This window comes from Trichomycterus rosablanca, chromosome 26 (assembly GCF_030014385.1).
Source record: "Trichomycterus rosablanca isolate fTriRos1 chromosome 26, fTriRos1.hap1, whole genome shotgun sequence".
Classification (NCBI taxonomy): Eukaryota; Metazoa; Chordata; class Actinopteri; order Siluriformes; family Trichomycteridae; genus Trichomycterus; species Trichomycterus rosablanca.
In genome coordinates this window covers 16,522,008-16,536,712 of record NC_086013.1, presented here as the reverse complement: position 1 = coordinate 16,536,712, position 14,705 = coordinate 16,522,008, and the positions used below count along the sequence as shown (strand labels likewise).

Genomic DNA, 14,705 nt, shown 5'->3' with positions numbered 1-14,705 from the left:
ACTATATAGGAAGCTCTGATTGGTTTATACAGCTGTTTATCAAGGCCTGACCCACGCCTGAATCAATAGCAATAACAAATGAACCGATTCATGTTGAACCGAGTTGTTTACACAAAATAAACGAATCTTTACCATAGATAAGAGCACAGCTCCCTGATTCAATTCCAATGAATAAATCTTTTGAAAAAAGTCGTTTCTGATTCAGTTTGCATGTGTGTGCGAATATGGTCATTTTCAACATCTTGTAAAAAAGTAATATTGAATATATTGATAATCAAACCATGTCAAATAGATTTGGTTGATATTTTAATTGGCACTCTCATGGCACTTCAGGTGGCGCAAATGTAAATGCAGATAACTGGGAAGCGGGGGAGGGGGCTCCAAAATTGTATTTTTATTTTATTTCCATTTAAATCAGAATGGCAAAGAAAGTATGGGAGAAAAGAAACAATCTTCATATACAAGCATCCAAACACAGTACACTGGCACTGTACATTCAGTATGTAAGGCTTTGTTTATCAACTCTTGGTCTTGGTCAGGGTTGCAGTGGGTCCGGAAGTAACATACCCCAGACTGAAAGCCAATCCATCACAGGGTCTTGAGAAAGACATAGCCAATCGTATGTGTATGTAGTGCGCCACCCGAAGTGCCATGAGGGTGCCAATTAAAATACCAACCAAATCTGTTTGACATGGTTTAATTAGTCCACACTTTTTATTTATTTATTTATTTATTTATTTATTTATTTATTTATTTATTTATTTATTTATTTATTTATTTATTTATTTATTTATTTATTCATTTATTCATTTAATTATGTATTAATTCATTTATTTATTTGTTTTTTTAATTCATGCATTTATTTATTCATGTATTTATTTACTTATTTATTTATTTATTTATTTATTTATTTATGTGTTTATTTATTTATTTATTTATTTAATTATGTATTAATTAATTCATTTATTTATTTGTTTATTTTTTTCATGTATTTACTAATTTATTCATGTATTCATTTATTTATTTATTTATTTATTTATTTATTTATTTATTTATTTATTTATTTATTTATACCTATGAAACGAGAGTTCCACAGTGGGAGTGTCCATCTCATTGGTGACGTCCAGGAGGACACGTAGGGTACACAGAAGGTCTCTCATCACACTCTCACTCGTTTTATTAATGGGTTCGTTTCCCTCGGAAATTTCGAGCCCAGCTGTTCCCCTCGTACGCTGTATTTAGGTCACAACCCCCTCTTCTCCCCCCATCACAAGATTCATGTCAGAGGAATAGATGTACAAACTGTATTCCAGGCATCTGATGGACGTGTGGATTCCAGAGTTCCACGTGGAATCGTGGTGTGAGAAACAGAAGGTTTTGATCTTAAACATACGCTATACATACGCTATATGGACAAAAGTATCCCCCCTTCTGATGACTGAATTCAATGTGTTTCAGGCACAACAGTTATAATGAAGCAATGATAGAAAGGAAATTATATAATACCCAACTTTGCAGCAAGAGTTTAAGGAAGGTCCTGCAAAGAACCCTGATCTCAGACACATTTAACAGCTCTGGAATGAACTGGAACATCAAGTGACCAGCATCAGTGCTCAGTCATACAAATCTTTCAACTGAATGGACACAAATTCCCACAGACGTACTGACATTCAAAGTCTTGTGAGAAGCTTCTCAGAAGAGCCGCTGGTGTTTTGAAATGGGACGTCCACCAAGCTCATGGTCTGTTTAAAATGGCATTGATGTTGTGATGTTTAAAAATCCCAACAACACTGCTGCACCTGCTAGAATTATACCATACACACTTCCATGACATTACCAGGGCAGCGGTAATACCATTAATAGGATTAGTAGCATTACCAATAAGGGAGGCGACAGCTTAACGGTTAAGATACAGGACTAGTCATCATAAGGTTGTTGGTTCAAGCCCCACCACTACCCATTTGCAGCTGTTGGACCCCTGAGCAAGGCCCTTAACCCTCGATTGCTCAGATTGTATTCAGTCGTAATTGTAAGTCCATTAAATGTCACAAATGTAAATGACCACGTTAGTGTTATTACAGAGGTGAGAATGGTCCACCACCCAAACAACATCTGGTCAGTCGGGGTCCCTTTTGATGTATTAATGAGGTACTTGGGGGTGGGGGTGGGGGTGGGGGTGGGGGTGGGTGGGTATTCCTTTTTAGTGTCTTATCACGCAGAAAGAGTGCTGCACACAAAAATAGGACCAGTGTATGTGGATTTGATCCTCAACTTCAGATGCAAGTGATAAAACGATGGACGCAACTCAACACACTCAAGTGACCGAGAGAATGAGTGGGTGTTCGACGCCCTATAAAATACTGGCAACCCATCCAGGGTGTATCCCTGCACCGGACCCACCTTGACCCCAGCCTGGTTGAATCACTACTCAAGCCATGTTGACTGATAAGTTGGATGGTGTGTCAGTATTGCATCTGAAATGTCTGGGAAATCACTGAAGCATCCTGTCAGGACCGATTTTGGGAAGATACGGTAGTGCTGGTAAAAACTGGACGTCCCGAGTATTTTGAGAGAACATGTAAGCTTGAAATTTAAAACATGGCGAAACCCTAGAAGTCCCATTTCCGAAAAAGTTGGGACATTTTGTAAACTGCAGTCAAAGCAAGGAAAGCATTCAGCGTTTTTACTGACCAACCTCATCGTATGAAATATAAACATGCCTGCAACACTCAAAAAAATGAGGACGGAAGGCGTGTTTACCCAGAGTTGCATCACCTCTCCTATTAATGAGACTTTTTAATGCTTTGGGAACTGCGGACTCTAATTGTCGCACTTTTGCCCGTGGATGTTTACTCCGTTCCTGCTTTATTGTTGTCGTTTGATTCTGCTCTTCATGATGCGCTGGACATTTTAAATAGAAAACGGACCACGTCTACGAAGCCACACTGTTGTTGCGCGTGCAGAATGAAGCCTGGCGTCGTCTTGCCAAAATAATCGTGGTAAGGACGTTTTTGGGAAAGGACGTCACTTTGATGGCAGCGTGTGTCTCTAAAATCACAATATACACCTCAGCATCAGTGGTACCGTGGGCACTGATGCAACTCCATACTGTCACAGACGTTGGCTTTGTTTTAGGCACAAGAGCTTGAAGCGGTTTGTCCCAAAAATCAGGCACATTTGGTCCATCTGAGACAAGCTCAGGCCGAGAGAACTTACATGCATTTTAAAGTACAGTTAATGTATGACTTTCTCTTTCAGAATAAAGTTTCATTAGGTTGCATTTCTTGATGCAGCGGCGGACTGTGTTAAGTGACAACGGCTTTCCGAAAGACTTGATAGCTAATGTGGCTTTTTTATCATGGGGTTTGAAGGTCACTCACTCACTCACTCATTTACTCACTCATTTACTTACTCACTCACTCAGTCATTTACTCTGTAAATGACTTACTCAGTCATTCAGTAACTCACTTACTTAGTCACTTACTCATTTACTCACTCATTTACTTACTCACTCACTCACTCATTTACTCACTCACTCATTTACTCAGTCAGTCAGTCACTCACTCACTCACCCAGTCACTTACTCACTCAGTCACTTACTCACTCATTCTTTCAAAATAGAGTTGCATTAGGTTGCATTTCTTGTTGCAGCGGTGGGCTGTGTCAAGCGACAACTGCTTTTTGAAGGACTTGATAGCCCATGTGGCTTTATTTATCATGAAGATTAAAGGTCACTCAATCAGTCATTTACTTAGTCACTTACTCATTTACTTAGTCATTTACTCGGTCATTTACTCACTCAGTCACTCACTTGCTCACTCAGTCACTTACTTAGTTACTTAGTCATTTATTTACTCAGGCATTTACTCACTCACTCACTTACTCACTAGACTGCACACATGTTCTCTATTAATGTTAATGGTGTCTAATGCTAACCACTCTATAGTTCTGCTATTATCTTTGCGTCTCGTACCTGGATTTGTGGTGGATATCTCGGGGGCTTCCGACACGAGGGCGACGTGATCTGTCATTTGGTTTTTATCTTAGATGAGCTGCCAAAAAAACTCCACTGTTCCTCTGCTTTTATTTAAGAGCCGGCGCACTTGATTCCTGACTTTGGTGTTTCTGACTATATGAGCGCTGAGGTACGAATCAGTATTCATCAGACATACAGTACATCCCTATAAAGCCACCCCTCCCACCCCCCCGCGCGCTCCCCTCCAACCCCCCGCGCGCTCCCCTCCCGCGGCCGTCAGTTCAAACGGATCTCAGTCCAAGCCAAATCAAATCTAATTACAGCCTGCTATTGCTTAATTGCTCTCTCAGCTTTGATGGTGATTTCCCAAGGTAACCAACTTTTCTAATAAACTAAATGGTTCTGGGAGAGACACCTGCTGTGGGACGCGGGGTGAAACTGAAGGATTACGTGATGCCACTCACTCCCCCCGGTACACCACTGTGCTTACGGATTATTTGGGGAACATAAAGAGATTTCAATAATGTTATTTATTTATTTATTTATTTATTTATTTATTTATTTATTTATTTATTTATTTATTTATTTATTTATTTATTTATTATTTATTATTTATTTATTTATTTATCATTTATTTTTTATTAATGTATTAATTTATTAATGTATTTATTTATTTATTTAATTATTAATTTATGTATTCATTTATTAATAATGTATTATTTTTTTTTATTATTTAATTATTAATTAATTCATGTATTTATTTATTTAATTATTTATTTATTCATGTATTCATTAATTAATTTATGTATTTATTTATTTAATTAATTATTTATTCATTCATGTATTCATTAATTAATTAATTCATGTATTTATTTATTTATTTATTGATTAATTAATAATGAATTAATGTATTTATTTATGTATTTATTATATACAGTATATATATTTGTTTTCAGTAAATAGCCAAAAGACTGTGCAAAAGCTGTGCAACACTTACGTTGCTTTTCAAACATACGTTGCTTTTAAAAAATGATGGAAACACAAGCACACATACCCAGTTTAGTAACGTGAACTATCCGATAAGGATGGATTCAAGGTGCATGAATAGAAATTATTAAGATTTTTGGGAATTCCATCTTTATCTCCTGGTGCCAATCCTGGCTCTGAGGACCCGGCACGCCATTCTCACCGTGACTGATCGCTAGACAGGTGGAGGAGTCTTGAATCGTTCTACTGGCGAGTATAATAGCTACTAAAATACCTATCTGTTATCAGCGTGGTGTTGTTCTGAGTTTTGCGGGGCCCCGCCGGGACGTCAGCATGCCAGCGTATTTATAGAGTCGCTCCGCTGTTAGGAAGAGTGTAAGATGACAGGCGGTTTTCACCGGGGTGACGAGAGCCTTGAAAGAAGAGGATAACGAGCATAAATTGGGAAACGATAGACGCACGGAGGACCAGGATGCTGGCTGTGGTTGCTATAGCGATACATCTCGAAGATCAAATGCTTTACGCAGGCTATCGTATGTACTGTTTACTGCAGCTATTATGTTTTATTAGTCACGCCAAGGTTACAGAGCAAGAGTCGATCCACCGGCCGACACGTACAACTGTTTAGTGTAATAGTGCGAGGCTACAGGGTCATGCACTGACTGACTGACTGACTGAGCTTCATGTGTTCAAGCTGTAGTACTAAATTCAGAAATAAACAATAGAGGATGATTATGATGATGATTATAGATGGATGGATGGATAGACAGACAGACAAATAGATAGACAGACAGACAGTTAGATAGATAGACAAATAGATAGACAGACAGATAGATAGATAGACAGGTAGACAAGTAGACAATAGACAGACAGACAGACAGACAGACAGACAGACAGACAGATAGATAGATAGATAGATAGATAGATAGATAGACAGACAGACAGACAGACAGACAGACAGACAGACAGACAGACAGATAAACGGATGGACGTCTATCAATTCACCTCACTTGCACGTTTTTGGACTGTGGGAGGAAACCCACACAGACACGGGGAGAACATGCAAACTCTACACAGTAAGGACCTGGATCGCTCCACCTGGGAATCGAACCCACGACCTTCTTGCTGTGAGGCAACAGTGCTACCCAAAGTAACACCCACAATACGAATATTTATTTATTTATATATTTATTGATAATGTTTACTAACAGGTGTAATAAATCAATCATATAAAAGAAATGATATTCTTCCAACTTAGCAGCAACAGTTTGGGAAAGGACCCTTCCTGTTCCAGCATGACTGTGTCTCTGTGCACAAAGCTCAGTGTACAGAAACCTGACCCTCCTCAACCCCACTCAACAGCTCTGGAACAGCAACTGAGGCTTTGCTGATACTTCAAGCTGAAACAACACTCTATTTTTGTACCATTTGTATTTGAAATGGGAGCTCATGGTCAGGTGTCCAAATACTTTTGACCATATAGTGTGGTGTGTATATACGTATACTGTATATATCCTCCAGGATATGAGAATACGTGACCCTAATACGTCCTAAGTGCTGACATCATTTCATCAGTTTCACTCAGTGTGTGTGTGTGTGTGTGATTTTATGGAAGGCTGAATGAACCTCAATGTTTCTTTAGCTCCGTGTGCATCTCTCATGAGCCGAGACAGGTTTCAGGAACGGCTCTCACCCTGAACGTAAACGCAGGGCCGGACACGTGACCCGCGTCGCCACGTCGGGAGGCTCAGTGCGTACACAGTAATAGAAAAGTGCAGGGTGGGCACGGGCGGGAGCGCCATCCTGACACGGCTTCTCCGGGCGGCGCCTCTTTATCACATCATAAACTGCATTACGTTTGATTAATTTCAGATCGCCGCCGTGCTTCACTAGACTGTGAAATACAATTTTTCCCCTTTTGTACGTTTTAAATTTCTATTATTCCGTCCCGGGGGAAGAGAAGTGGCGTCGGGAACAGGAGGAAAACAAGCTGTGGTGAGGTCGGGGTGTATAATTAGGAAAGAGAAGCGTTAATACACGGCCGGACCTGGATTCATCACTCACCTGCTTAATTACGTTGTTTATTCAGATGTGGGGAACGGCGGTCCGGCGACGTGGGCCCGCTCGCCGTGACGGAGGGACATTATTCCTCAATTTGGCGGTAATGAGAAAAGCGAGTATTAGCGTATGCTCATTTTCTAAAGGTGAGCGAGGCATTATGGGAGCGATGCAGCCGGCGTGGAGCCTTTATTAGAGTCCAGCAGCCGCTCAGCTGTTACCAAAATGTACCGAAATTATAAAAATACATACGTGTGTGTGTATATATATAAATTTATATATAGGATGCAGAATTGTGAGCAGTTGCTAAGCAACTAGAATGCAATTTCTATTATTAACGTCAATTATGATAACACTGTCCACGTCTACGTCAGACGCCTGAGAACATACGCTACATGGACGTCTGACCGTGAGCTTGAGCTCTTTTTTTGCATTATGTCTACTGTCCCAACTTTTTTGGAATTAGGTTTGTTATTATTGTATTTAGCGGACGCTTTCATCCAAAGCCACTTGCAGTTGTGACCAAGTACAATTCGAGGACCCAAGGGTTAAGGGCCTTGCTCGGGGGCCCAACAGTGGCAATGTGGTGATAGTGAGGCTTGAACCAGCAGTTTTCTGATTCCTAGTCCCTTACCTGAACCACTGACCGACCACTGCACAATTTATTATTATTATTATTATTATTATTATTATTATTATTGTTGTTGTTGTTGTTGTTGTTGTTATTATTATTATTATTATTATTATTATTATTATTATTATTTTGTTATTGCTGTTGTTGTTAATAATAATAATAATAATAAAAATAATATTAAGGTCCATAAGCCACTTCCCCTTTAACAATTAAAGAATAGGGCATGGTCGATCAGTGGTTAAAATACGGGACAAAGAATCAGAAGGTTGCTGGTTCAAACAATTGGAGCACTTAACCCTCAAGTGCTTGGTACGTATACTGTAGGCCACTTCGAATAAAAGCATCTGTTAAAATTCCATAAATGTAAATGAAATGTAAAACCCTCAGCTCTGAAGGTCCAGAACTGTCGTGGTGAGTCCCTGAAGGCGTCGCCCGGCCTTGTTTTCTCTGCTGCTGTCAGTCACTATCAGCTCCGAGGGAATTTCACCCCCTTTAGCGTCCAGACTCTCTCCGGTCATTTCATCCTGCACGACTCTAAACCCTTAAGCACTGTGGAAAGGTCAGATCTGGGTGCTGAGGGGGGAGCCACGGGCAAAGAGGGCTTCGAAGTACCTAGCGTAAGCAGCTGAGAGCTCTGGCCTGACATTTTCACCACGGTCCGACCATCTGAGCGATCTAATAAAAGATCAGCGAGTCCGAGGTACAGCTTTTTGAGGTTTAAAAGGGTGAGTCAGATACCCGGGGGAGCCCCGACCCCCCATCAGACCCCCATCAGAGTGACAGCTGTTCCATGTCAGCCTGTCACCGGATTGAGATTCCTCCATCAAATCCGGTGAGAAAACAGCAACAGTTTTGGGAAGGCCCTTTCATGTTCCAGCATGCCTGCGCTCCTGTAAAGACATGAAGAAAAGCCTGCAGAACATCAACCCCACAGAACAGCTCTGGAATGAACCGGAACATCGACTGAGGTTTACTTGACTGTCAGTTGTCATGTTTTGACTGAACTGGCACAAATTCCCACATGTCTTTCAACAAGGAAATAAATAAATTGAAAGTTTATATAAAAAATAAATTAATAATAATAATAATAATAATAATAATTATTATTATTATTATTATTATTATTATTATTAATAATAATAAATGTATCAATTATTATTATTAATTACTATTATTATTATTATTATTATTAATTTTATTATTGTTATAATAATAATAAAAAATAGTAATTAATAATAATAATAATTATTATTAAAATAATTATTATTATTGTTGTTGTTATCATTATTATTATTATTATTATTATAGTTACTGCTACTGTTATTATTATTAACATTATTATAATGTATTTTATTTATTATATTATTTTATTTATTATTATATTAATTTTTTTCTAACCTTTACATTTATTTATTCATTTATTTACGTTTCATTCTCAGTTATCTTTTCTAAACCTGCTTGGCGTTTCTGTCCCTTTTTTCTTTTCTTTACTGGATTTTAAGGCTGGCGTGTTGATTTCCAAATTTCTCAGCATCATCGACCGTTTTAATACAAACACAGATAAAAAAAAACGATGCTGAAACTCGCGGTCAGACCAGCAATGGACTGTGTGTTGTCATGGTAACACTAAGAAATCACACATGTTGCACCTTCAGAATAAATAAATAAATAAAAAACAATATTGATTGTGTTCGAGGCGTCGCTGGTGTGACTGTAGAGTGCAACGACTAATCAAGAGAGGGTATTGGGGGCACCGGGGGCACCACGTGAAAACAAAAGAAAAAATCTGAAACATGTTCACTTTCCTTATCGATTATTTTAGAGCCGAATCAATTCAGGCGCATTTCAAACAGCACTGGGGCCGAAATCGAGACGGATCAGGAGTCGAACCCTGTAAACCGCTGGACCATCTGGATCACGCTGCCCTCCTGAACAAGCCGGTTGATTATAATGATTTTATTTCCACGCTGCGGATCGCTCCGTCATCGAGCGCCGGTGCTGATTCGCTCAACTGCACATTGATTAACCTCTCCGAGGTAAGAACGATTTGTGAGGATAGCGAGTGGCCCTTAACGTGACTTTATCAAACTCCGCAGCTCCACGCCGGCTCATTTCCACGCCAACACGAGAGCGGAGGGGCAGTTCTCCATCGGTGGGTAAATATTTATGAATGTTTCAGGCTGGTCGGGATGCTGGGAAGTCGTCCAATTACGCGACTCTGGAGGTTCAGGATCAGCGTGACGTTCTGTAGATGCTCTGATGGAATAAACAAGCTGGGTATCGGTTTGAACACTCAAACACCATTACATTATACTGTATTTCTAATCATATATAATATACACCGATCAGTCATAACATTAAAACCACCTCCTTGTTTCTACACTCACTGTCCATTTGATCAGCTCCACTTACCATATAGAAGCACTTTGTAGTTCTACAATTACTGACTGTTACATCTGTTTCTCTGCATGCTTTGTTACCCCCTTTCATGCTGTTTTTTAATGGTCAGGACCCCCACAGAGCAGGTATTATTTAGGTGGTGGATCATTCTCAGCACTGCAGTGACTGATAAAATTGACAGTGAGTGTGGAAACAAGGAGGTGGTTTTATTGTTATGGCTGATCGGTGTATAATATACTGTTGTATTACAGCCCCCCCCCCCCATCACCCGCTCACACTCGTCAAGTAAAAGCTATAAAACATAAAGAATAATAAAAGTAAAAGATGAAGGTTCATCTGGTGAGAAAATATAATTTGTCTGCTGATGCAAACTTTTAATTCAGCTCTGTTACCTCAGGCCAAGTCATAAAGGATTCATCTCTCACAATCATCTCTGTACCGGGTCTGGAGACGCAGTTTCCCAGCAACCCCGTGTAACTAAATTAATCCATTTATTTTCTTCCTCACTTTCACTCCACTTCTGTAAAAACCTGATAGATTCTGTTCTTTAATTGTCCCTGAGCATTAAAAACTACTCACTGTTTACTCTCCTGATATTTTCTTTCCATTTTTAGTAGGTATAGTATTAGTAATAATAGAAGAGGCAGTAGTGGTAGTAATAGTGTTATAGCTGTAGTAGTAAAATGAGTACTTGTAGTGTTATTAGTCGTAGTAGACGTGGTAGCGATAGTAGTAGAGGTAGCAGTAATAACATTAGTAGTATAGGTGGTGGTGGTAATAGTAGTTATAGTGATATTAATAATAGACTAAGTAGTAATAATGTTTTAGTAGCTGTAGTAATAAAGGTAGTAGTAATAGTGGTAGAAATAGTATTAGTAATATTACTAGTTCTATTAGCAATAGTAGTTGAGGTAGTAGAAGTAGAAGCATTAGTAGTAATAGCAATATTAGTCGAGCTGGTAGTAGTAGTAGTAGTAATAGTAGAAGTAGTGGTAGTAGTATTAGTAGTACTGTTAGTAGTAGAGTTAGTGGTAGTAGTAGCAGTAGTAATAATAGTAGTATTTACAATAGTAGTAGAGGTGGTAGTAGAAGTAATAGTAGGGGTATCAGTATTAGCAGTAGTAGTAGAAGTAGTAATAGTAGGGGTATCAGTATTAGCAGTAGTAGTAGAAGTAGTTATAGTAGTAGTAAAGGTGGTAGTAGTAGTAATAAGGGTTGTAGTAGTAGTAATAGGGGTTGCAGTAATAGCAATAGTAGTAGAGGTAGTAGTAATAGTAATAGTAATAGTAGGGGTATCATTATTAGCAGTAGTAGAGGTGGTTTTAGTAGTATTATTATTAGTAAAAGTAATAGTACTAGTAGTGATAGTAATAGTAGTAGGTGTAGTAGTATTAGTAGTAGTAGTAGAGGTGGTAGTACAGGTAGTAGTACAATAGGTAGTAGTAGTAATAGTAGTATTTACAATAGTAGTAGCAGTAGTGTCTTATTGGTAAAAGTAATAGTACTAGTAGTAATAGCAATAGTAGTAGAGGTGGTACTACTAGTAGTAGAAGTAAGAAGGAACTAGCTAACTGCTGGATAAGTTACTCATCTTTGGTCAAGCACGTTCTGTCTGGTTAATTTGAGCTCCGACTAGTTAATGATGGGAAGGACGCAGCACTGATGTAACGTATTTATCAGCTGAAAATAAACACTACACTCAGAAATAAATCCTGGAAAGTGAAATAATGAAATAAAGGAACGTTTTAAACAATTATATACAGTATATATGTATTATTTTTACCTCTGGATGTTTCCAGAAGGCTGCGTGAGTTTGGTTATATGGGTCTGACAGAGCAGGTCTGGTGGCTTATTAAGCTCCCTGTCATCCGCCCGCATTAGCAGCTGAAACAATAGCTCATTGTTTGGCGTTGTGTCCAGCCGGGTCTATTTTGGATTTCTTCCTTTTATAGAGTTGCACAAGACAGTCTAGCGGGTGTAATCTCTGCTCCCGGAGGCTAAACGGTATAAAAGCGTGGGCAGACAATCTCCGGCGTCGTGCCCTGAGCTTTCTGACCTGCCTCCCTCGCTTCCTGACCTCAAAACATAACAAATTACCCAGCGGGGAACTAACAGCAGCACCGATGGCACCCAAGAAAGTGGAAGTCAAGAAGCCGGAGCCCAAGAAGCCGGAGCCCAAGAAGCCAGAGCCTAAGAAGCCGGAACCGAAAAAGGAGGCCGCGCCCGCCCCCAAGGAAGCGCCGCCGGCCGAGCCCGAGCCTCCCAAGGAACCGGCGTTCGACCCCAAGGGCGTGACTCTGGAATTCACCCCGGACCAGATCGAGGATTTCCGGGAGGCGTTCCAGCTGTTCGATCGAACGCTGACCGGCGAGATGAAGATCACGTACGCTCAGTGTGGAGAGGTCATGAGGGCGCTCGGGCAGAACCCCACCAACGCCGACGTCATCAAGGTCCTGGGGAGGCCACGACCCGAGGAAATGAGCACCAAGATGCTGGACTTTGAGACCTTCCTGCCCATGCTGCAGCACATCTCCAAAGCCAAGGACAAGGGCAGCTTCGAGGACTTCGTCGAGGGTCTGCGGGTGTTCGATAAGGAGGGGAACGGAACCATCATGGGGGCGGAACTCAGGCACGTCCTGGCTACTCTTGGGGAGAGGATGACCGAGGATGAAGTGGACCGACTCCTGGCGGGGCAGGAAGACGCCAACGGCTGCATCAATTATGCTTCCTTTGTCAAGCACATTCTGTCCGGTTGAGTTGGACTCCGGAGCTTTCTCGTCTAGATAGAAATAATATCAATAATAAGTGGACTGAGATATTTAAATAAAGTAACAATTTATTTACTTTTTTATTTATTTATTTTAAACGGGTCGTATTTGTGGCTCGTCGTGGTTCGAGGTTCTGCTCTTATGACCCGCGAGTCTTATTTTGGTCTTGATCTTCCAGCTCGACCCTCAGTTTTCCAGCTTTAGTCCTGATGGTTTTGAGAACAACTCTCACCCTGACGTGTTTGTATATTTATTAAAATATAATCAAAATATAAAATCTAAACTATAAGCAGTCCAAGGAATTCTGGGAAACGTAGTCGGTAATAAATTGCCTGCAATAATCAAGGCTGATATCTCTAAAACTACAAAGCACTGTCATTTTTATTTACATTATTTATTTATTTATATATATTTTTTAGTTTTTATTAAACCTTACATGTGGTGTCAAGGGTGGTTTGGTTTGGCAAAGGTCCTGGGTTCAAATCCCTGCCTGGATGGTTCAGGTCCTATCTGTGTGGAGTTTGCATGTTCTTCCCATGTCTGTGTGGGTTTCCTCCGGGTGTTCTGGTTTCCTCCCACAGTACAAAGACGTGTGTGTGTGCCCTGCGAAGGGTTTCCTGTCTTTTGCCCAATGAATCAGATCCACTGAGACCCTGACCAGGATAAAGCACTGATAAAACAGACAATGAATGAATTGATTAATTGATTTAATTCATTAGGTTCATCTTTATGTCACAATAAATACAATAATTAAAATATTATGGAGGGAAATTAAAAATTTAATCTATTTTTAATCTTGTTTCCTGTATTTTCCTCTTTAATTTTATTTATTTTAACACCTTTAAAGTAAAGACACGTTTGCTAACTGCTTGTTTTGATTTGACACTTTACACTTTTTATTGGACTTTCCTGTTGTTAGAACATAAACCGTGAACTTGTTCACATCTGAAAGAAATAAAATCTAGTTCAGGACCCGAGTCGCTGGCTGTCGGTGTTCAGCTCTGTTTGCTCTGGCTTGTTAGAAACTCCGACACTGAGTTTTGTACAAACAGAAACGGTGCAGCGACAGAACCGACAGTTACAACAGACCCGAGTGTACAGAGCTCAGAGAGACCCGATATTACACTGAACATGATTCAGAGGGGGGGAAGTGATGGAAGGGTTTGGGTTATTTAAAACGTTTTAGACAAAAAATAATAATAAATAAATAAATACAATAGAAAAAAACATAAATGACCATGTTTAGTAATATAATAATAATAATAATAATAATAATAATAATAATAATAATAATAATAATAATAATGATAATAATAATTACTATTATTATTATTATGATTATTATTATGATTATTATGATTATTATTATGATTATTATTATGATTATTATTATGATTATTATTATTATTAGTAGTAGTAGTAGTAGTATTAGTATTATTAATATTATTATTATTATTATTATTATTATTATTATTATTATTATTATTATTACTTACTCACTTTATTAACCGCTTATCCAATTAGGGTCACGGGGGGGGGGGGGACTTATCCCAGCTTTTCAATGGGCGCAAGGCACACAGTATCACCCTGGACGGGGTGCCAGTCCACTGCAGGGCAGACACACACGCACACACACACACACACATTCACCTATAGGGCAATTCAGTGTCTCCAATTAACTTCATGTTCCTTCCTCCTTCCTTCCTTTCTTCCTTCCTTCCTTCCATTTACTTTTTCTTCCTTCCTTCCTTCTATTTACTTTTCCTTTCTTCCTTCCTTCCTTCCTTCCTTCCTTCCTTCCTTCCTTCCTTCCTTCCTTCCATTTGCTTATGCTTTCTTTCCTTTCCTTTATTCTTTCCCTCCTTTTGTTTGTACTTTCATG

The 14,705-nt window shown here is 39.4% G+C and overlaps 1 protein-coding gene across 1 annotated transcript; it reads left to right on the top strand.

The window, feature by feature from the left end:
• Positions 1–12,104: 12,104 nt before the first annotated feature.
• LOC134303025 (myosin light chain 1, cardiac muscle-like) lies at positions 12,105–12,866 on the top strand. Its single transcript, XM_062988272.1, has one exon. The coding sequence runs from the start codon at positions 12,179–12,181 to the stop codon at positions 12,809–12,811; it is 633 nt and encodes a 210-aa protein (XP_062844342.1). The 5' UTR covers positions 12,105–12,178; the 3' UTR covers positions 12,812–12,866.
• Positions 12,867–14,705: the final 1,839 nt, after the last annotated feature.